Source organism: Microcaecilia unicolor, chromosome 2, assembly GCF_901765095.1.
Source record: "Microcaecilia unicolor chromosome 2, aMicUni1.1, whole genome shotgun sequence".
Classification (NCBI taxonomy): domain Eukaryota; kingdom Metazoa; phylum Chordata; class Amphibia; order Gymnophiona; family Siphonopidae; genus Microcaecilia; species Microcaecilia unicolor.
In genome coordinates this window covers 389,614,292-389,637,384 of record NC_044032.1, presented here as the reverse complement: position 1 = coordinate 389,637,384, position 23,093 = coordinate 389,614,292, and the positions used below count along the sequence as shown (strand labels likewise).

The following is a 23,093-nucleotide window of genomic DNA, read 5'->3' as shown; positions in this document are numbered from 1 at the left end:
GCCTTCGAGAACTGTTGTTGCCCACCCTTGGTATATGAAGTCAAAGAAATGGGGCTGCTCTTCTTCCCTATGGACCTCCACTGTAGTCTATGCCCCATAGTAGCAGTGAGCATAGGTTTCAGGTCCTGACCCCCATCTCTGTGTGATCATATTGAGGCAGCCATGGGCATAATATATATAAGAAATCATATTAAGGGTTAATTTTGTTTAAAGGTGCTCAAAATACTATATTAAATTCTCAGTTTTGCAACTAAAATGAAGGAATGCCAGATGGTTCAGGTTAATTACTCAATGTCTGGCTTGGCCGAGCCAAAGGTTAGAAAGGTCAGAGACAGGAATTTCTTTCACCCTTGTGAATGATGAATGCTAGCTCAACATCTGTATACTGTTAGGCATACTGTAGTTTAAAGCTGAAATAATTTCAGAAGTTCTTGATATGTAGATTTTGTTATAAGGAGATAGCTTAGATATATAGACCATTATAAGTATGTAGAATATGTCTTATAAGGATGCTTACTTTAGAATATGCTGTATTCTGTGTAAATTAATAATTCTGTGTAGAATGTCTGTTAAATTCTGTATTACTCTTTGTCTGCTGTTTAAGAGGTTAAGCAAGGACTGCAGTGAAGAGGCCAACATGTGTTTTAAGTTATCTGCAGTTCTGGCTGGTTCAATGTATAAGCTGATAGGTGAAAGAGGTCAGGACTAGTCAGCTCTCTTCTCCTTGATTAATTATAGGTAAAATGTAGAAATGGTCTTGAAAGTAATAACCTGATATGTATGCTATTAAGTAAGATTGGCCCTTGACCCCTTTAATGAATACCAGAGTTTAGTTAGCAGTTAGTACTAGGAATATGAGAAATCAATCATAATAACATGTAAGAGACTGGAGCCCAAATGTCTGGTGTAAGGGGCCCCAGGTCACAGGTCAGTTTAGGATGTCTGGAACCTATGTAACTGATATTTGTATGGAGCTGATTGGTTGAGGCAAGGTAATCAATCTATTCCTTAACCAATTGGAGAGTAAGGGGGCTAGGCTAGGCTAGATAGAACTGTATTTAAGTGGGAGAAGAAGCAGTTTACGTCAGAAGGAGCTCAGAAGAAAGAGAAGGACAGAAGGAACAGACAGAAGAAGGAGAAGACAGCATAAGAAGAGAAGCAGCTGAGACAGAAGCCACAAAGACAAAGAGAGCTGAGAAAGAGAAGAAGAGACTTAATGCTGATGTCCTACTTTGTTTGCTGGCAAATAAAGAAGATTACTCTCTCATTCTGGTGTGCTGTCTGACTCCTGAAGTATCATAAATTTATGCATCAATTCCTGCAACAATATTGGTACGTGTTACTACTGCTGTAGCTCAACAGACTCCACAGGGGTTTCCTCAGGGACAGTAGAGGGCCAAAGAGAGGAGGAGCTGCCCTGTTTCTTTGACCCCATACACAATGGGTGGGCAACCAGTCTTCGAAGGTCACAATCCAGTCAGGTTTTCAAGATATTCACAACAAATAGGCATGAGGTCTATTTGCACATATATTACCACTGCTGTTGCTGCTGCCACCTTTATGCTTTAAGTGAGGGAAGGAGCTGTGGGGGGGTCTCCTATTTTGTTTGTATAATCAAGAGTCATGTGACGTTACACTGGATACAAATTGGGGAAGCACAGCTCTACCTCCTTTTGCTTGAACCTCCCCCTAAAACCGATAACCTTGTTTGCATTCTCTCCCATTCCCTAGGGTCTCTCCTTCCCTCCCTCATTCCTCCCTCCAGGCTTGGATTTTCCACATCCTCCCAAGCTCCATCCCAGAACTCTTGATCTCTTTCTCCATCACCCGGGGTCTTGCCCTCCCTCATCTCTTTTTTTCCCCCAAGCTTGGAATGTTATCATTCCAACCCTTCACAGTTGACCTGTACAGTCTCGATTATCTGACCGACCGGCTTCACATGCTGCTGGTTAGTGTTAATAAATACTGTATTTTAAATACAGATACCCTATGCCTGTTCTGTATGCATAAAGTATGTTTTCTGTACATATTTTAAGGGGTTACCATAGTTTTCCGTATTATCCAACTTTTCACTTATCCAGCAATGGTTCAGTCCCGTTTATGTCTGATAATCAAAACTATACTGTACTTTTTCTCTCCAGCCCCAAGCTTCTTCTCTTCCTCCCCCCTCCCAATCCTTTTCAGGTCTCCAGTTTCTCTTTCTCAGGATCCACCACCCACTGCTTCTGCCTCTTTTCTCCATCAGCCCCACAGCTGATGTTGCTTCAGCCTTCTTCCTCCCCTTACAGCCAATGCTATCTTTCACCTGCTTCTCACCCATGTGGCAGTGATGCTGCTGCTGCTGCTTTGTTTTGACCAGAGGCCAAAACTGTGGGGGTCTTTTACTTAGGCACGCTGGTGTTAAAAATAGGTGTGTGCTAAATGCTAAAGACGCCGATGTTTTCTTATGGGCGTCTTTAGCGTGCGCCTATTGTTAACGCATGCTAAAAATGCCAGCGCACCTATGTAAAAGACCCCCTGTGTTTCTTTTTAACCCGCACATGTCTCACAATTCCCCTCCCCCCATCAAATTCTGTAAATAAGATGCAGAATTCTATGTGGTACAATTCCCTGGAAGTATTTTTTGATCCACTCTGTTACAAATTTTTTCAGCTTTTCACATGTGAAATAAAATGTGCACCTCGTTTTAATATGGTTATATCATTTGCTTTCAAACATCTGCCTTCCTCAAGTGCAGTGATGTTTGTCTATGCCGGTTGTCTTCCCTAATTATTTAATCGGGGCCACTTTGGATGCAAATGAGCTGAAGGAGAGGCACCACATATTGTCCCATGCAAGATCACAACACTGCTGACTAGTGTGTATCAATGACATCCTCCCCACCAGCTCACCCTCAAACTTTTATTGGGCATATCCAAATCCATTCTCTTCATCTATTACCTTGTCCTTCAAGTGTGTAGCTCTTCGCCTCATCCACTTCCCCATATGGCTCGTAACACACACATAAAAAGAAGAAATGGTACCCTAGAAACATGAAGACCATGTGACAAAGCAAAGCAGGGATGGCCCATGGAATGAAATTAAGCAAAAGCTTGTCAGTTTGTGATAGCACCAGTCTAAGTCTTAAGATGAACTGGACCCTTGCAGAAATATAGGTGTGCCAGCTCATTTGAGCTATCAATTTTTTATACTGCAATAAACCATTTTGTTCTGTTTGGAACTGGGTCTTCTTCATTTTGTGCTCTGATCATCCTTGCTTTGCCTCTCAGACCAACACAGCAGTGGCAGGTATAACTGAGCAAGGAAACAGGAGACCTCACCTGGCCTAAAATCCAGCGTCACTTGTGTCAGGTGGTAAGTAGCTCTCACGGCAGTGGCAGCTTGTATGGAATTATGTTGTAAAGAATGGTTTAGGATGCTAAATAAAACTGACAACATAAATGAATCCCAACTGTTTTGGCTGATATCATGAGCACAGAATAGTGACTACCTTTTCTTCACCTACAAGCAGGTTATTGATCCTTAAGTCCACAAATTGGAGCGAACTAAATGCTTCTTTGACAAGCTTTTGAAAGTTATCCTCTCTTTATCGGGTCACTTAAGAAACAATGCAGTTACGGCTGGTTTTAAGTTTGTGCTATTTAAACCCGGCGTAACTCCATCGTTTCCTCAGTGCCCTAATGAAAATCGGATACCTCTGGAAACCTTGTAAACATTAAGTCGGTCCAATAAAAATACATCACCTACAAGTTATGTGTCAGCCTTTTTTATAGCACAAATTTGCAGCAAAAAAAAAAGAAGTGGGATCTGTTTTTTCTTAAGTATCAGTTACCACGCAAGGGCAAGAACACATAAGGCCCAATGTTACCGCCACTCACCTGTTTCCTCCCCCCCCCCCCCGGAGCCTAAGATCTAAACTTCGCTGCTTAAAGCACAGCGGCTGCCCACAGTAGCACCGCCTCGCGCTGGAGTAGCCGCGGCCCCGGGGAACTGCACCTGTCGAGGGAGGGCGGGACAACAGCAGCCCCCTCTCACAGTGCGCGAGTCTGCGCGCGGCCCGGACGCACCGCGAGCCCCGTTACCGTATAGGCGAGGGAGGGAGTCTTACCGAGCAGCAAAGGGGCGCCCCGTGCCCACGCCCCCTCCATCGGTTCCGGCCGGCTGCCGCACTTTTGCAAAGTTTCCTAGTGCTCCTCCTCCACTTCTCCCCCGACTCACTGTCCTCCCCAGGGCGGCCCAGCACCGCCTTCCAAAGGCCGAGGGCGGGGAAGAGCTGCTGCTCCCCCTCCACCACCCCTGCCTCAGCGGCACTGGCCGTTCATTATGACCCCCCCCCCCCCAAAGCGGTCTGCTTGCAAGGAACTGACGGAGGTAATGATTTGTATTTCCTCATCTTGTGTCTGCGAGAAAAAGTCTGTGATGTCGCTTAAACCCGTTGCAGTAGGCTTGTGACACCATTTGCTAACTTTGCTTTATTTCTATGTTTGTGGAATAGAGTTTTTGCCCTAGTGATCCAAAGGCCAGGAGAAGAAAACAGATCAGACTCAGACAGGTGTGTGCGGCCCTCACCTGACACGGCTAAATCCTGTGCTTCTGCGTTAGTTTTCTTATTTCCATCGGCAGGTGGAACTTTCCCCTTCCCTATTAGCCCGTTGGCTCCATTTTGTAGCGACCCTTTAACCTTTATTTGCACCTTACTTTCAAAACGTTTTAACAATCAGGAAACATTGTTTGAAGCCTTTTCAGTAACATACAAAGTTGGTATTGCATATCCATAGATGGATATCTATTCTAAAATGCGCTATTGCTGTATTGATAGTCGTAGGTGCCAACATTTCAAAATGATTTGAGGTGCCAAACACAGTACAAATTACTCCTTCCTGTACAATATTGCTCAATATTGGGGATGCTCAGCCCCCACTGGCGCCTAAAGACCAGGCTCCTATGCTGGTAGGTAATCATAGAAGCAGACACAATTAATGAAGGATAAAGCGAAGATTCTTACCTGTGGCAGGTATTCTCAGAGGACAGTAGGCTTCACATTCTCACAATCCCGCCCACCTTCCCTTGAAGTTGTCTTCTTTATTTTTTATTTCATACTAGTAAAAGAGGCCCGTTTCCAACAGAAAGGAAACGGGCGCTAGCAAGGTTCCAGGGCTCCCTCCGTCCTTAGATATCCAGGCGTCCCTTCCCCCCCCTCCCCTATTTTGCATAATAAGATACTTCTGTGCACAGCACACCCAAAATTTCTTACTAAGGTGGTGTCTCTATTTCTTTTAAATCAATCCATCATACTTCCAGTATTGTCCACCTGCTCATACTGATACTAACCGACATCAACTGCATACTTTAGATTGTGCGCGAGCACTTAACATTTATTTAACTCCCCCGGGCACAATATCCCCAGGCACTCAGGATAGAGGTTTGTATCTTTTTCTACTGAAAACACACAGAATTCTCATGACACTGCTCATCACCATCGAACTACGGCTAGTTAGTACAAAAGCTCACCTTCACAGAGCCCCCCCCCCCCTCCAATAAATATCTGTAAAGCAGCCAACATGGGTATCCTTGCATACTTTTACGGAGCACTACTGCATCGACATTGGACGTTACTTAGCTAACTGACTCCTTCAGTTTCGATTTCGGACATGCTGTGCTCCCCTCTGACGCAATTTCCTGGTTCCGGCAAGGTGGATACAAAGGCCAGAGGGAGAGAAGTAGGGAAGTTGTGTATCATAGGGGACGGGGCACCGGAGAAGGAAATCTGTGGGCTTGTTAGTAGGCGACTTCAGGTATGAGTTTGACGGAGGTGGGTGTGTGAGGTCGAAGAGGGAGGGCCTTCTTCCCGGCTTGCCTTGTTGTGCCTCCTTTTGCTGCTGCTCCCTCCCGCTCACTTGCAGCAGCGCAAACGCATCTTTTTCATGTTTTCTTTTCAGTTCTTTTTAGGGTTCTAAATGGAATTACAAAACGCGTAGCGGTTTCCCAGGCAACACGGTGACATCACCGGAAGGCTTCAGACATTATGAACCGGACTTCAACTTCCTGGCATCAGAACATTGGAGATGCAAATTATTATAGTAGATTTATGCTGTTGTATTTAACTGAAGAGGTGCAGTCATGCTCTGGTGGGAAGGCACTCTGCACACACGCATTGGGGCGCCGCTCACTCACCAGAAGACTCTCGCAAACTTTTTTGCTGGCTATCTTGCTGACCCGGGCAACACGGATCGTCTGCCCCACTTGTGAGAATGTAAGCCTGCTTGTCCTTGGAGAAAAGATATTTTATTGGAAAATCAAATATAAAATCAACCCCAACACAACCATGTTTCACCTGCTTCAGGGGCAAAATATTACTGTTAAAACAGAGCCATAAATAAGTCTCACAAAATCATAAAAGAACCATAGCATAGATATATAAACAAGTTCAGTATCGGATCATAAGAAATAAATAATCATTAATAACTAATTGTATCAAACAGCCAATAGAAATAAATGAACAAATAGTTATATTAAGAAGTGAATCTCCAGAAACAGGCAAAGTAACCTACATTGACAAATATCAAAATATGAGTGTGTTCCAGAATAAGGCACATAACACACCCTGATGGTAAAACACCAGGACCTCCAAACTCCAGGGGGCATCTCTGCCTGGCAGCCTCTAATGTCAGTGAGAGTAGTTCCTCTTTTAAAGCAGTGCTGGGTATGTGGTTTTGGCAACTTTAAATTATTTTTTGTGGAGCTTTTCATGAATTTTTAAGCTGCCTTACATGCAGTCTATGGATAAGATTAATTCTGAATATATATTTTTGCACTGTTGTGATATTGTCTATGGTGAAGTGAAAGGTTCATGCCATAAGGGTATGTAATGTGTTTTATTCTGGTCCTCACTCATATTTTGATGTTTGTAAATGTAGTATAGCACTTTGCCTGTTTTTGGAGATGCACTCTTTAATATAACTGTTTGTTCATTCATTTGTTTATATTCGCTGTTTGATATCATTTATGTATTTATTTCTTATGATCTGATACTGATCTTATTTATATATGTGCTGCATGTGCTGCATCTAACCCCCACAGGAAGTGCATAGCTGTGTGACCTCTCTAAGTAATTCACATCAGAGGTCACAGAGTAACCACAGAGAAATAATAGTTGACAGGGCAATGCATGTAAAATAACAATTACATTCCAACAAACCCCTTCTCATGCATAACTGTCATGCAATTATTTATTCATACAAAGTCCAAGCTTTATAACCAGATGCCAAAATGTTCTCTGGGTACTGTTTGGTCATGATGTCAGCTGTCATCTCACTGGTGTGACAATAGTGGTAGACGGATGACCCCTTCTTTCGCCAACTCTCGCACGTTGTGGTATTTCGGTGCGATGTGCTTGGTACGTTACTGAACCTTGTCATTCTGTGACAGTCGTATGCAGCTCTGATTATCTTCCCATTATCTGGATTGGTCTCTTTTCAGCTATTCCGAAATCCAGCAAAAGTTTTCAATCCACATCAGTTCTCTGCACGCTTCCGATACGGCAACTTATTCAGCTTGCTGTAGAAGACATGACTCACGAAATACTATTGTTTATGACTGCCCATGAAATTTGTACATTTCCATACATAACACATATCCACTTGTGGATTTATAATCAGAATGATCCCCTGCCCAATCTGAATCACAGTAACATATTAGTTTTGGATTTACTATTGCTGAAATCTTTAATTTACAATCAATGGTACCCTTTAAATACCTTACCATCCTTTTAACTGCAGTCCAATCTGATTTGGTAGGTGAGCTGACCCTTCTGCTCAAAATTCCTACTGCATTTGCTATATCAGCCCTGTATGTGGTAGCTAGATATAAAAGCTTACCTATGGCTGATCTATATGGGATGTTATCTGGTAAAGTTCTCTTACTGTTTCATCCTTCAGAAAATCAGTGATCATGGGAGTGCTTACACTTGGGCATCTTGCATACCGAACTTTCATAAGGCTCATTTAGTTTCTGCTTGCTTGGCTTAGAAGAGAAGCACAGCATTTTGTTTCTCAATTTCTATACCAAGATAGTATGAACACATTACCAAGTTCTTTTATCCTCACATTGTGGTTTAAACCTTTACAATGTCCTTGTACTCTTGCTGCACTTTTGCTTGCAATGAGCAGATCATCAACAAAAGCTAAAAGGGATGCATATTGTCCATTATGTGCACCTAGTTGTACAAACATTTATTCTGCTTCACCGTGCTTAAAGCCTAATTTGTTCAATATTTCATGCAATTTTTCATTCCAACATTCTGCACTATTGCTTTAATCCATAAAGACCTTTGTTTAAGTTACACACTAGCTGTCTTTGTTTTGTATTTATGAAACCTGTTGGCTGTTCCATGTACAAGTCTTCAGGTTATATCTCCGTGAAGAAACGCTGTTTTCACATCAATGTGGTTGACCTTCATGCCTTTTGAGACTGGCAAATGCTCAGAAGTGTTCTAATTGTCGTGTGTTTTCACTACAGGGTGCAAACACTATCATCAAATCTTCTCCATATTTTTGAAGATATCCCTTTGCCACGATCTGGGCTTTATTACCTTTCCTTTCTTGTGCATTCCTTTTTAACTTGAATACCCATTTGCATCCTAAGCTTTCTTGCCAGAGGTAATTTTGTAAGAATCCAAGTATTATTTTATCCAATGCATCAATTTCTTCTTGTGCAGCTTTATGCCATTCAGCAGCTTCTTCGGCTGGCATTTTCTCAATCTCGTCCCATGTTAAGGGCTCTTGAGCTTCTGCTGACTTTGTTAGGTAAGACAGTCTTGGGGGTGGAACACCTTTGTTTTCCCTGATGAGCGTCTGACAACAGGTTTGGTCTGACCTTTCCGCATCCTCTAAATCTGAGAGTCCTTCTCTCAATTGATTCCCCTTCTCCAACTGTACTGTCTTCTTCAATAATGATCCTTTCTGTGTCTGCTTCCTCTGCCTGTTCCTTGTTAGATACAGGTGAGTTGCTTTCAGACATCTGCCTTGGTATGGCATTTATATACACTGGCATGTCTATTATGTTCTAGTTTCATATTCTGGATGATAAGGCTCATCTGGGATAATCCAGCCTTTATCAACCCTTTTGTTTTCATCAAAATATGTAACATGTCTTATGCCAACAATGCCAGTTTTCAGATTCAAAATTCTATATCCTTTGTGTCCTGGAGCATAGCCAACTAAAATGCCCCTTTCTGTTGTGGAATCCAGCTTATGCCTTCTTTGCTTGGTGTCATGAGCATATGCTGGTACTCCCAAATGTTCTTATGTGTGACAGGTTTGGCTTCCTACCATGCCATGTCTCATGTGGTGTGCGCTCAGCGCCTTTAGTTTGGCATTCTGTTTTGTAGGTACACTGCTGTGAGAATGGCTTCCCCCCATAGTCTTTTAGGGATTTGCTATCTGACAGCATACATCTGGTCATTTCCACAAGTGACCTAAATTTCTCTCTGCAACAGAATTTGCTCTGGTGTATAAGCTACTGTTTTGATATGCTGAATGCCTTCTTGTTCTAGAAATGTGCGCATGCTTTGTGAAATGAACTCACCACCATTGTCGGTCTGAAGAACCTTTGGTTTTCTTCAAATTTATTGCTTCACCATGGCTACGTATTTCTGCAGCAGGTCTGTGACTTGACCTTTCTCTTTCAGCAAATAGGCCACAACAATATCTAGAGAAATCATCCAAGAATATTAGCACAAATCTGTTATTTCCCAATGATGGTATATTAAACGGTCCACATAAGTCACTGTGTATTAAGTTCCAGCACTTTATTACTCCTATTTCCGTGTATTCAGGAAAATGAGGGTCTCACGACCTTGTTTGAGTAACACAGTCTATGCATTTCTCAATTTTACCAGCTCCTGCACTTATCTGAATGCCGGTGGCCAGTTTGCTTACTGTAAAGATCCTGGATCACCTTAGAAATCACGATGTCCCAGCGGGCGGTGCCAGATTTCCAGACTACATTTACCACATTCTTCCTTACTTGCGCCAGATGTGAGCTATCACCTGAAATGCTCAGTTGATAAATATCATTATGCATAAAAGCTTCAGCATACACGTCATCATTTTTAGAGATTGTGCACTTACTGTTTTCAAAATGAATCGCAAAATCCCTTCTTATCTATGTAGATACACTAGAGCATATTGCAAACTGCTTGGGGGAATATACAAGACATCACTGACAGGAATTTCTTTAACTTCATTAGACACTTTGCATTTTAAGAATCCAATTCCTTTTGCTTGGATCTTAGCAGTCCCTGCGTTTGCAGTTTTAAGAATACCTTCCTCTGGACACATTTCCTGAAAGAATCTTTACAATTGGTTAAATGGCATGTACTCCCCGAATCCAAAATCCAAGTACTTTCATTTGAATTATGATTTACCATAGTCAAAGATTTTTCTGCCATTAGAAAGCCCTTGTGTGTTTATCTTTGTCCTTCATACATTTCCTGGTTTGAAAAGTCTTTAGTTCCATTGGCTTAGGTGAGCTAGAGGGAGTGTTTTGTGTTTCCTTACAACCATTTAGATACATGTCCCTCCTTTCCACATGAGTAGCAAATCAGCTTGCCCTTGGGTGGAGTTTTCCCATAGCTCCGCCTTCCTCTGTTCTTTGCCAAGAAATTTGTTTCATTTCTCTCTGACTGACTTTGAGAACACATCTCCTCAGAATCATTTATTATGCATTCCCTGCCTTAGTTTTGATGTTGCCTGTTCAAAGATTGCCCTTCAATGGCCTCATTTACAGACCTAAAAAACATCAAACTTCTTTGATAGTGAGGTAAAAAGAAATGCTCTTTTCAATGCATCACACATGGAATTCCTGAAAGTTCTAACTTTTGAAATGAAGACATAAGATGCATACTGTGATCATTACATTTACTTTTATCCCTTAATTTGGTTTCATTCAACTCTGCTAACCAAATTGGTTGCTGCTTGCATATGTATTTGCATACATAGTTCTCAGTTTATATAAAATGTTCCTTTGGTGTATCTTTTCCCTCCACTAATATGGCTTGTTTCTCTGAGAGAGCTTCCAAAAGCATGCACTTCACATAATAGTTTGCATTGGTCCCATTCAGGCCATATTTTCAGCATGTTCTGTCTTGGTCTAAGCATATATTTAATCCTTTTGCTCGAAGGAGACATATGAATCTTAATTCCCACTGCTGATAATTAAACTCAGTTAATCTAGGCACCTTGAGAGAATAGAAAAATGGTGAATTTCTTCCCTCAGCCATTTTCTTAGCCTTCTGTCTGCTGTGTGGGGGGAGAAGAGAGACAGACTGAATCTTTCCTTTAAAACTTAAGAGAAAAATGTGGCCTTTTTTCTGCCTGGTAAGATTTCTCTTCTTTTTCAATTCCTGAGCCCTGGGCCCATAACCCTTTTGTTGGATTATTTGTAGTAAATATTAGCAGATTTTAGTACACACAGCTTCAGCTTTAGAATGTTAATTTCTTTCTTCATCTCTCTCTCATTCACCCCGAATAATCACTGCTGAGTCACTTTAAAAGTTGAAGTAACTATGTTATGGTTCTATTATGATTTCGTGAGACTTATTTATGATTCTATTTTTTTTAACAGTAATGTTTTGCCCCTAAAGCAACCTTTGCCAGGTGAAACACGGTCATGTCTGGCTTGATTTTATATTTGATTCTCTAATAAAATCAGTGGTGTGCTGGAGCAGGCTCTCGAGAGCCGTTTGTTAAGTTTTTAAGAATTTTGGGAGCCGGTTCTGTATGGCTACTTTAACAAATGGATCCCAAAATGTGGGCTTGGGCCCCTCCTGAATTCTCTTTTACTTTGCTGGTGAGAGAGAGCCCCCTGTTAACAATTTACCAGCACACCCCTGAATAAAATATCTTTTATCCTCCATTAACCATCTGTTTCTATGACTGCCATCCATTCCTATGGGCCCTGCTGCAGAACTCGAGCTAAGCTTTAGAAAAATACCCCCAGAACCATGTGACTGTGTGAGGCGGGTATGATGCAAGTGCACCACGTTCTAACCCCTTGCACCTTCTTCACTCTAATTCCCCATCTGTGTGACAGCCAAACGTTGCTCTTCATCAGCAGAACAATCATATTCTCCCTTCATTTAATTAAAAATAAAATCAAATTATAATCATATATTATACCCAGCACTGGCCTTTAGAATTGCAACATGTATTTGGGATAACTTGACCTTGAAATGTACAGTATCCATTCTCTGCACAGTTTCTATTCTAAGTAGATTTGGAGTAACAGCTCCCAACCAGCAATCTCAGTCTAGGACAAAGAGCTGGGAACAGTCCAACCCCCCCCCCCCCCCTCCGCCCCAAATCAGAGCTCTCCTCCATCTATAGCTGCAAAAGTGCAATCTCCTTGAGTTCAGAGCAGTGCCACATTTGGGAGCCAAGGACATTACTAACTAAGGGCACACAGGGCTCATGTCAAGAATCTACTGGCCAGTGCCCTCAATCTCGGTCAGCCAAAAACAGCTTTTCTATTTACTTCTCCAACTCATCCCATCAGGCAGGAAAGGGGAGGGAGAGAGGAGATGGTAAAATAAGCGAAGCAGTTTTCTGTTGAGCAGTGTCTCTGGCCCACAAGTTCTCCATCTCCCCTCCTGTCTTGTTTCAACAACAGTGCCTGGAGAGAAAAGGAAAGGAGAGGCTGCCGCGGACACAACCACAGTCTATGATCTTAGGTCTCCTGACTCAGCTGAGGGCAGAGTGGGGGGAGGAGGAAGGAGATACCCTAAAGCATTGGTCTTCACTTCCAGTTCTTAAGAGCTGCCAGCTGGTCAGGTTTTCAGGATATATGTAATACATACGCATCGGAGAGATTTGCATGCCTACTACCCCCACTGTATGCAAATTTGTCTCATGTATATTAAGACAATCATTAAATTTGGATTCGTTTACAATGGTTCCTGGCAGCGGCAGTGATTCCTACACACTACCTGTGGCCGACCTGGAAGTCTTCCTTCTGCTACATCCCATCCCCATCTGACAACTTCCTATTTCACCTGGGTGGAACGCGGCAGAAGGAAGGCTTTGGGGTCAGCTACAGGCAGCATGTAGGAATCACTGCCACTGCTGGTGACCCTTTGAAGAGAGACATTTGTTAAGGTGAGGGGAAGGTTGGACAACAGAAGGAATGAAGGAAAGAGAAAAGGAGAATTGTTGGACAAGGGAGAGAGGGAGAATTGGACATGGGGAGTTCAGGTGGGAAGGACGGAGAGATGCTGCATGTAGAAAAGGGGCAAGAGAGGGATAAATGTTGGACATGGCAGTGGAGGGGACAGAGGGAGAGATGCTGCATATGGGGGAAGATAGACGTTGGACCCAGGGTGCAAGCAAAAGAGAGAGAGAGAGATGGTGGACAATGGGAGAGGTGTTGGACATGGGGTGGAGGAGAGGGAAGGAGAGAGAGGAAAATGTTGGATCCAGGTGCAGAAGTTATTAGGGAGAGATGCTGGACAATGGGAGGGAGGGAAGAGAGGGAGAAATGCTGGACCATGGGGCAACAGGGAAGAGAAAAGGGACAGATGCGGGGTGGGGGGTGGGAGTGAAAGGGGCAGGGAGATTTGAGACTACAAGGGTGGGGGAGGGGGAAAAGAAGGAGCAGATGCTGTTAGAAGGGTAGAGGGAAGATGATGCTGTGAATGTTGGAACCATATGGGGGAGGGGGATGAATGAGAGGAGGATAGTGATTACAAGGGGTAGAAATATGATAATGGGGAGTAGATGAAAGGGAATGGAAGGCTGGAGAAGGAGTGAAATGGGGAATGAGTAACCTAGTGGATGGTTTCCGTATTCATAAGGCTTTGCACTCAGCTTTCCCCTTGCTATGTTCCTTTATCATTCTGCATACTTTAGAGTGTTCATTGTGATATATTCATAACCATCTTCTTGTTATTTCCATGGTCTTCAAAGCTCTGCGTGCCACTGCACCATCTCTAGCATTGCTTCCCTTGTGTGGAATGAACTTCCGCTGTTGCTGCATGTTGAGACTGCCTGTTCTCAAAAAGTCCATACTTATTGTTTTCTCGGGTGTTTGGCAAACATTTGAGCAGCGATGGGCCCTAATTTATCCTATTGCCTGTAGGTTCTTTGAGTGTTCTAGTTGTCCTTGCTTTTAGGTCTTCTTTCCTCTATCCTATCAATTTTGATGTCCAGTAAAAGTATTGCAAAGAGTTCTCCATTGTTTTGTTTTGTTTTGACTTCAATAAATATTTAACTTTGTATATATTTGAGAGAATAATTACTTCAGAAATATATTTTTCTTCTGTGAAATCTACCTGAACTCCAGTGGTAGATGTGGTATTCTTTCTTGGTAACATTAGTAGGTTTAGTACAGATTGGGGGTTATGATAGAGGCTAATAGTTCTTTTTGGGAATTTTCTATATGACAGAATGCAGAAGGGTTAGAGCTTACATTAGCTGTGATTTCCCTGCTATACACAGTCCTTTACACCATGTTGAGTTATATCTGAAAGAAACCAGAGGAGCTGAGGATAAACCACTGACTTCTACTTGGGAAGTGTCGTCAAAAATGTTCTTTATTAGGTCACCAGAAGGGAACCGACAAGGGGCTGTGTTTCGGCGGACATATCCGCCTGCCTCAGGGGTCAAATACAACAGTACTTAAAGCTGGAAGGTGTTACAGACCGTGCCTTGGTATAATGGCTGTGGCACCTAAATTGCCACTGGAACTGTTGCAGTGGCAATTTTGCCGCTACAGCGTCTGTTTGAACACAGCTGTGGCTGTACTTATCCTTAACTCTGCTCACACTTGGAGCCATTTTATCAAGGCACTGTGTGTAACACCTTCCAGCTTCAAGTACTGTTGTATTTGACCCCTGAGGCATTAGCATATTCCCGATCTGTGCCTAAGTAAGATGTGTTTGTTTACACCAGGTTTTAGTCACAGGATGGCCATTATGCACATTCTATAAACTGCACCTAACGTTAGGCGAGGTTTATAGAATAACACTAAGTACAGTTATCCCTTTATGTGCAAAATTGCCACATACAGGATATAGAATACTTGGCACTAACAACCAATAATTGATGAGAATTGGAGTTAATTGGCAGTAATTTGCAGTTACACATGTGACTGGACTTAGTTGGTATTCTGTATCCTTTATATGCAAATTCCATGGGTGTAGTTTGGGGGAGTGAGGGGGGCATTGCTCCCCCAAATGAGCTGCCTGTCCGGCCTATCAACCTCTGTCCCCGTAGGATCTGGTACTATTCTCTGCCTTCCTGCTCCCTTCACCGCTGCCCTCATTTAATCTTCCGTGCCGCCGGCAGGGTCAGTGAAGTAAGCACACTGCCTTCATCAGCCCTGGAAGTTTTCCCTCTGCTACAACATGCCCTGCCTATGCGGGACAAGAAGTTGTAGCAGAGGGAATGCTTCTGGGGCCACCAAAGGCAGTGTGTTTACTTCTCTGATGCTGCCAGTAACTGTGGATTAAATGAGGGTAGCGGTGCAGAGAGTGGGAAATGGGAAGGGAGAGAACAGATCTCGGAGGGGGAGGGGGCGGAGGAAGCAAGGAACGCTGCACCCACCGATGGGGCGAGAGAACTGCCACATCACCAGGGGTGGGAGGGAGGGAAGGATAGAGATGTCAGACTGTGAGGTGGGGGGGGGGAAGGGTAAGGGAAGGAGAGAGATGACGAGGGAATGGGAGGATGAAATCAGAGAGATGCCAGACTGGGGGGGAGGGGAAGAGAAGGAGAGGACATTGATGTCAGAATATGGGGTGGGTAGGGGAAGGGAAGGAAAGGAAATAGATGTGACATTGATGCTAGACTTGGGGGGGGGGGGGGGGAATTGAAGGGCATTGATGCCAGACTGTGGGGTAGGGTGAGGTAGGAGAAGGGAAGGAGAGAGATTCCAGACCGTGGGTGGAGGGGAGAAGAGAAGGGAAGAGGAGATTGATGCCAGACTAGGGGGGGGGAAGAGAAGGGAAGGAGAGATAAGACAGACCATGGGGGAAAGGAGAAAAAAAGAAGATATGCCAGGCCATGGAGGGGGAAGGAGCAGAAGATGGGTGGGGCTAGGGGGTGTGGGTGGGGGAGATGAACAGAGTAGAAGATGGGGCTAGGAGGTGTGGGTGGAAGGAGCAGGAAATGGATGGGCTTATGGAGTATGGGGAAGGGGAAGGAACATGAGATGGGTGGGGTGGGGGAGGAGCAGGAGATGGATGGGGCTAGGGGGTATGGGTAAGGGGGAGGGAAACAGAGTGGAAGAGGATGAGGCTAGGCAGTGTGGGTGGCGGGGAGAGGAAGAGGAACAGAGCAGGAAATTATGGATAGGGGAAATGGAGTGGGAATTTGAAGGGATAGTGAATACTTGGCAGTTTTAGATATGAGGGGGGTATATTGATTGGCTGGGAGAATGAGTGAGGGTGTGAAATGAGGGATATGAGAAAAGGGGATGACGTGGAGAAAGGTTGACATATAATGTGAATGACCTGGAAGACTGGAGAGAGGAAGAGGTCCATTGAAAAGGGATGGGGGTATTGGGGAGGGGTATGGGAGGAAGGGGATGGGTCTCTGAAGGGGTTGAATGAGAGTGGAAGTGGGGTTAAAAAGATGGTGAAAGAGAGGCTATGGGGTATAGGGTAACAGAAGAATGGCCTTGGAGGTAAGGAAAGAAAGGACAGACGGGTGGAGCTTGGACTGATAGGGTGATGAAATGTAATGCAGAGTAGATGAGGGCTAAGAGAGTAAGTACAGAGGATGGGGGACTAAGGAAGTGAGGGGGGGCAATGGGAGTGCTGGAGAGATGGTAAAAGCTAGTAGATCGATGAAAAGTGAAATGGAGACTAAAGACTAGAGGGTGAGAGAAAGGTGTGTGGGGGGAAAAAACCCATAAAATGAAAGATCAGTGCCAGAAAGATGTAGCGAAGGAAAGGAAAAAAAGAGAAAAAAAACAGAAAAGCCAACCTGGAAAGAAAATTTAGGAGAATGGAAAGGAGACTGGGACCAGCCCAATTAGAAAAAATAAAATGGTTAGACAACAAAGGTAGAACAAAATATTTATATTTAATGCTTTTTAAGACCTCAGCTGTGTCTGCTTTGTGAAATGGTCGACAATCACTGAAGAAAACAAACCTCCGCAATGGTAAAACCAAGAGAAAGGCACAGTGAAGTTGACAAGGTGGATGATGTCGATAAAACTACTACTGGTCTCGAAAAAAGTTCACAGCAAGAGTTTATTGATAAAGACTGGACTTGACACGAATCGTGTTTTGGCCGCTCTGGCCTGCCTCAGGAGTCCCTGTATATTGATGTTCAGTTGGTTCCTGAAGAGAGAATCTGAAATATTTAGTAAAGCCGAAGTTCGCTCTGGTGAAGTAACATCACTGTAGCACATAAGTACGAGCGGCACCATGTGGCATGGTATGGGGAGTTACCGGTAAGGAGGGAGAAAGAGCTGGGATTTGGAGAAGGAGAAAAAGGGAAGGTGCTGGTGTAAGGCCAAGGGGAGAGTGCACTCTTCCCTTGCTAATTTGTGTGAATGTGAGAGGGGACATAATGAGAGAAATTTCCCATGATGCTGGCTTATTTCATTAAAAAAAAAGAAAAAAAATATATCTCTATCTATAAAAGGCACCTAATTGAAGCCTCCAGCCGGAAACTTGAGGTGGCATAGATATCCGGTTTGGCCCTGGGTGATTAACAAGGTCAGCTGGGGTGCAGAGCTCCTTGCAAGTAAAGCAATTAACTCCTCCCAGAGTTGTTTTCTCAGGCACCTGGAGTGGTTGCCCTGGGTGATTAACAAGGTCAGCTGGGGTGCAGAGCTCCTTGCAAGTAAAGCAATTAACTCCTCCCAGAGTTGTTTTCTCAGGCACCTGGAGTGGTTGCCCTGGGTGATTAACAAGGTCAGCTGGGGTGCAGAGCTCCTTAGTTGCAAGTAAAGCAATTAACTCCTCCCAGAGTCTTAGGAGCTTGCCTTTACTAAAAGAGCCCTTGAGTCAGGGGCGTAGCCAGACAACAGATTTTGGGTGGGCCTAGGCAAGAATTGGGTGGGTACCAAGTGTTCTCCCCCCTCCCCCCCTCCAAAAAAAATTTATCTCAGCTGCTGGGAAAACGCTTCTTTCCACCTTGGCAGCAGGCATGCACTGATAACTGAGCATGCACAGGTGCCGATGTTCTGGAGAGTAGCATTTTCGTTACCATCAAGGGGAAATCTTCAGCTGGTGGAGCCTGGGAATCCCACCAGTTACCACTAAACATGTGCTACTGTTGGGTGGGCCTGAGCCATAAATGGGTGGGCCCTGGCCCACCCAAGCCCACCTGTGGCTAAGCCACTGCCTTGAGTGCAAAACCTTTTTCTTTTATAAATTAAAATCAACAGATATTTGTAGCAAAGGGAAGAAAATAATCTCTCTATATAAAAGGCACCTCCAACGTTCTCATTGAAGCCTCCAGCCGGAAACTTGAGGTGGCATACATATCCGGTTTGCCACATTGTCGTTTTTAAATTGTTGCTTCATCAGAAACAAGTCTACAGCTGTTTCAACTGGGAGGGAAGGTGGCCCTGGAACTGGGAGGGTGGAGGGACCCTGAGACTGGGAGGGGAGACGACCCTGGAACTGGGAGGGAGGGGATGACCCTGGAACTCGGAGGGGAGAGGGGGAGCCTGGAACTGGGAGGGAGGAGGGAGTGATGGGCCCCTGGCACACACTCTTTCTCATGCATACACTCTCACTCTCACAGACACACTCGCACCCACTCACACTCTCTCTGTCACACACACACACTCTCGCACATTCCCTCTCTCTCACACAGTCAATCTCACACACACTCTCTCAAACATACACACTCCGAGGAAAACCTTGCTAGCGCCCGTTTCATTTCTCAGAAACGGGCCTTTTTTACTAGTATATATATATGTATATATATATATATATATATTCATTGTTTTGATATGCTGGCTTCAAATTCAGCATTTTGAGATTAGAAACTTCTTACTTGGTCTTTCGAAAGAAATTGAAAACTTTATTTGACAACTAAAATGATGTCTAATTTTTTTTTTTTTTTTTTTTTTTTTTTTATATCATTTTTATTGATGGTCATAAGTTTACAAGTGATAATGAAGTGAAGAAATGCATTACATTGCAAGTATATTTCAAACAACTTAACAAACATCCAACTTATTCAAACTGGCCATCCATAATTTTGTTCTTTCCCGCCTTATTCCTTCTAACTCCCCTCCTTCCCACCCCCCTCCCACCCTCCCTCCCGTGAGCATTACCCATTCAGGATTCTACTGCGAGCCGTGGGGGTCAAGGTATCCCAGAACAGTAACCAACATTGTAATAGTCTATCTCCCCGTGGGGATGCTAAGTCATTCACCTCCCTACGTTCCAGGGCACCCAGGGAGATCATGAGGGATCGCCATCTTGACACAGAAGGTGGCTCTGATGAAATCCAGTTCAGTAGGATCGTTTTCTTTCCCATAGCAACCGCCCTTCGGAGGAAAGGTAGCATACCCCTTCTCCGGTTCCCCCTCACTCTGTATTTGTCGAACAATAAAGCGGGAAAGGGGTACCATGTCAACTCCCAAACAGTTGAGACAAAGGCACAGAGTTGAACCCAGAAAGCACGGACCGGGGGACACAACCAGAACATATGTCCCAAGTGTGCTCCAGGTCTCGCACACTTGGGGCAATCATCCAAGGGACGCATGGCAGCCCTGAACGCCCTGTGTGGTGAAATGTAGAGCCTCATCGTAAATTTATACTGGGATTCCCGTAGTGTCACATCTCTGAAGGTCCTATATCCGATAACCAGATTAGTTTGTACCATTGCACCAGTTATAGGACAACCCAAATCTCCAGTCCAAGCCCTGGCAATCTGATCATATGTTATCTCCGGGCAGAGTTCTTTAATTTTAAAATGGTAGAATTTAAGAGGTACCAAAAGCTGCGCCTCCAGGTCAAGCAAATCTGTGAGTTGCCTCCGTCTCTGCGAGGTCAAAGAGACTCGAGGGAGGGAGGCAATGTAATGACTCAGTTGTAGATAAGAAAAAGTGGCCCGTACCGGGAGTCCAGCAGTCTCACATAAGTCTTTAAAGGACCTACATTTTCCCTCTTTTGTTAGCACCTGGAACAAAAAAACTGTCCCCCCCTCTCTCCATTTCCGGAAGGTCACAGTATCCGTGCCCGCAGGGAAATCTGCGTTTCCTCCAATCGGTAGGAAGGGGGAGGAGTGGCACTCAAAGTCCCCAGCTTTGCACAACCATCGCCATGTCCGTCTTAGTGGCATAAAGATAGGAGAACATCCTTTAGCAGTAGGTGCTTTGCCTGCTGGCGCATGTAGCCAATAACTAAAATGGCACCTGCTCACCATTATGGTTTCAGTGATGGGAAATGAAAAATAGGACGTTCCCCTGAACCAGTCTGTAATGTGTCTCATACAACCCGCCACAGACATACGCTGTATACTATGAACCCCAAGCCCTCCTTTAGGTATTGGAAGATATGTCTGTTTTTGTGTGACCCTGGGCCTTTTCCCTTTCCAGAGATATCTAGCAAGTAGTCTGTGCAATTTCCGTTCATCTTTATATAGGAAGAAAAGGGACAACACCTGAACCACATATAGCCATTTAGGGACCAAAATCATATTGTACAGAGCCACCCGTCCCCACAAAGACAAGGGGAGGCGCTGCCACATTTCTAAGGTGTGTTGTGTCTCCCTCCACAAGGGGGCTAGATTAATTCTGTAAAGTTGTGTTAATGAAGTTGGTATTCTAACCCCCAGATAGACCAAATAATCCGTGGTCCACTTCAACGGGAACCTTCCCTCCCAGCGCTCCCGCACCAAAAGAGGTATTGGCAGCGCCTCAGATTTCTGTGAGTTAAGTTGAAAACCCGAATAGTATCCAAACTCTGCTATGTGGTCTAAAGCTATTGGCAGCGATGTTTGGGGGTGTGTCAACACTAAAAGAATATCGTCCGCGTAGGCTAGTACTTTGATCTGGAGATGTGGCAACTGAACTCCCTGTACCTCTGGATCTTTTATGATGCTACGGAGCAGGGGTTCTAGATAAATCAAAAATAAAAGTGGGGATAGGGGGCAGCCCTGTCTAGTGCCCCGTCTTACCAAAAAACGCGGAGTGCACATTCCGTTCACGAGGACCCGGGCCCCAGGGTCAGTATATAAGGTATCAATTGCATGCAAGTACCACCCGGACAGCCCCACGTATATGAGTATTTGAAAAAGGTAGTCCCAATTCACTTGGTCAAATGCCTTAGTAGCATCCAGGCCTGCCAGCAACAGTGGGTGATTCGTGGCCTCAGCTTGCGCTACAGCCAACAAGGCCCTACGTACATTTAGACCTGGGTGTCTCCCCCGTACGAATCCCACTTGGTGGTCTCCCACTAAAGTCGGGAGATGTACAGCCAATCTATCAGCAAGGATCTTAGCTAAAATTTTTACATCAACATTGAGAAGGGAAATTGGTCGATAAGACCCCGGCTGATCTGTCGGCTTACCCGGTTTAGGGATTAAGACAATTAAGGCTTCATTCGATTCCCTGGGTAGTCTCCCCACCTCCACCGCTGCATCAAGGTGAAGAGTCAGGGGAACACTCAGTTGAAGCGACAGTAATTTGTAGTATTCTGTAGAGAATCCGTCCAGGCCCGGAGTTTTACCCAAAGATAAACCTCTGATCGTTTGTTGAACTTCTCGAGCCTGGAGGGGGGCATTCAATTGGTCTCTGATGATGGGGGACAGCACTGGGAGTCCTGCATCTCTCAAGTATTCCTCTAATTGTGGTCCACCCTGCTGCGCCTCTGGTTGATACATTCGAGAAAAATAATCCCGAAATATAGTCAGTATGTCTTTAGGGCAGGATTTACGAGAGCCATCAGGCGCCAATATTGTAGGGATAAATGTCCTGTCTGACCAGGCTTTGGCAACTTTAGCTAGCAGTTTCCCAGGTCTGTTGCCCAATTTGTAATATTGATATCTACGACTAAAGGCCTGCTTCTTGGCACGTTCGTGTAGTAATGAATCTAGGGCCACCTGTGCCGCAATCACATTATCGTAGTTGGTCTGGGTTCGACAGCGCATGTGTGCACGTTTGGCTTGTTGATATTTCCGCTCCAGCGTAATTATTCCTTGGGAGATCTTTTTGTGTCTTGCACTTAAGTAGCTAATAATTTCCCCTCTCATGACCGCTTTAGAAGTTTCCCAGAATAATGTCGGGTTATCCTTATGAGCCACATTATCAGACTCAAACAGGTTCCATTTTTGTACTAGAAATTTACCAAAATCTCTGTCCCCAGCTAAATAGGATGGGAACCTCCAAGATTTAAATCTATCTACGGCGTGTCCCAGGATGTCTAATTTTTTTAAAATTAGTTTGTATATTTGAAGTTGTTTCTGTTATTGATTTTTCTTCTGTTTCATTTTTCTTCAGTTGTAAACTGAGGTGACCCCGAATGGGGATATAGTACTATATAAACAACACACTGACACTGACATTTAGTCTGGTGCATGTGTGTGTGTTTTGTTGTTGTTGTTGTTGTTGTTTTTCTATTGAACCATAATTTGTATGAGATGCATATATGCTGATGTGGAGACAAACAAAGCAGGTCAATCAGTGATATGGTTCAAAACTTTATTTTCAGAAATTCGCCCGACACAGACTGTGTTTCGCCCACAAGGGCTGCGTCAGGGGCTAATAGTCCAAACAGGACATGAGATTGAAACGTAAAAAAACAGCAGGGTGCTTTCCTCAATCAAGGTGAGGACATCAGCTCAATACACAGGGTAAGTCCGGTCACATATTTCAGCTGCTGGGCGAAACACAGTCTGTGTCGGGCGAATTTCTGAAAATGAAGTTTTGAACCATATCACTGATTGATCTGCTTTGTTTGTCTCCACATTGGATTTTGCAGATCGCTTGCCATCTTGTTTCTTAGGACCATATATGCTGATGTGGCAATCCACACCCTTTGCCCCTCCCCCCAAATGAAACAGTGAAACTACGCCCATGGCAAATTCTATAGTGTGCAAGTATAAGGGTGGGTCAGGATCATGTTC

The 23,093-nt window shown here is 44.2% G+C and overlaps 1 protein-coding gene across 1 annotated transcript in view; it reads right to left on the bottom strand.

Moving 5' to 3' along the window:
- BTC (betacellulin) overlaps positions 1 to 22,220 on the bottom strand; it is a 114,327-nt gene extending 92,107 nt beyond the window's left edge. Inside the window, exons 1-2 of the mRNA XM_030192136.1 lie at positions 21,539 to 22,220; positions 4,109 to 4,296 (exon numbers count right to left, since the gene is read on the bottom strand). Of these exons, the coding sequence (XP_030047996.1) occupies positions 4,109 to 4,296; positions 21,539 to 22,220 (870 nt within the window). The remainder of the gene's footprint in view (positions 1 to 4,108; positions 4,297 to 21,538) is intronic.
- Between the last annotated feature and the right edge of the window lie 873 nt (positions 22,221 to 23,093).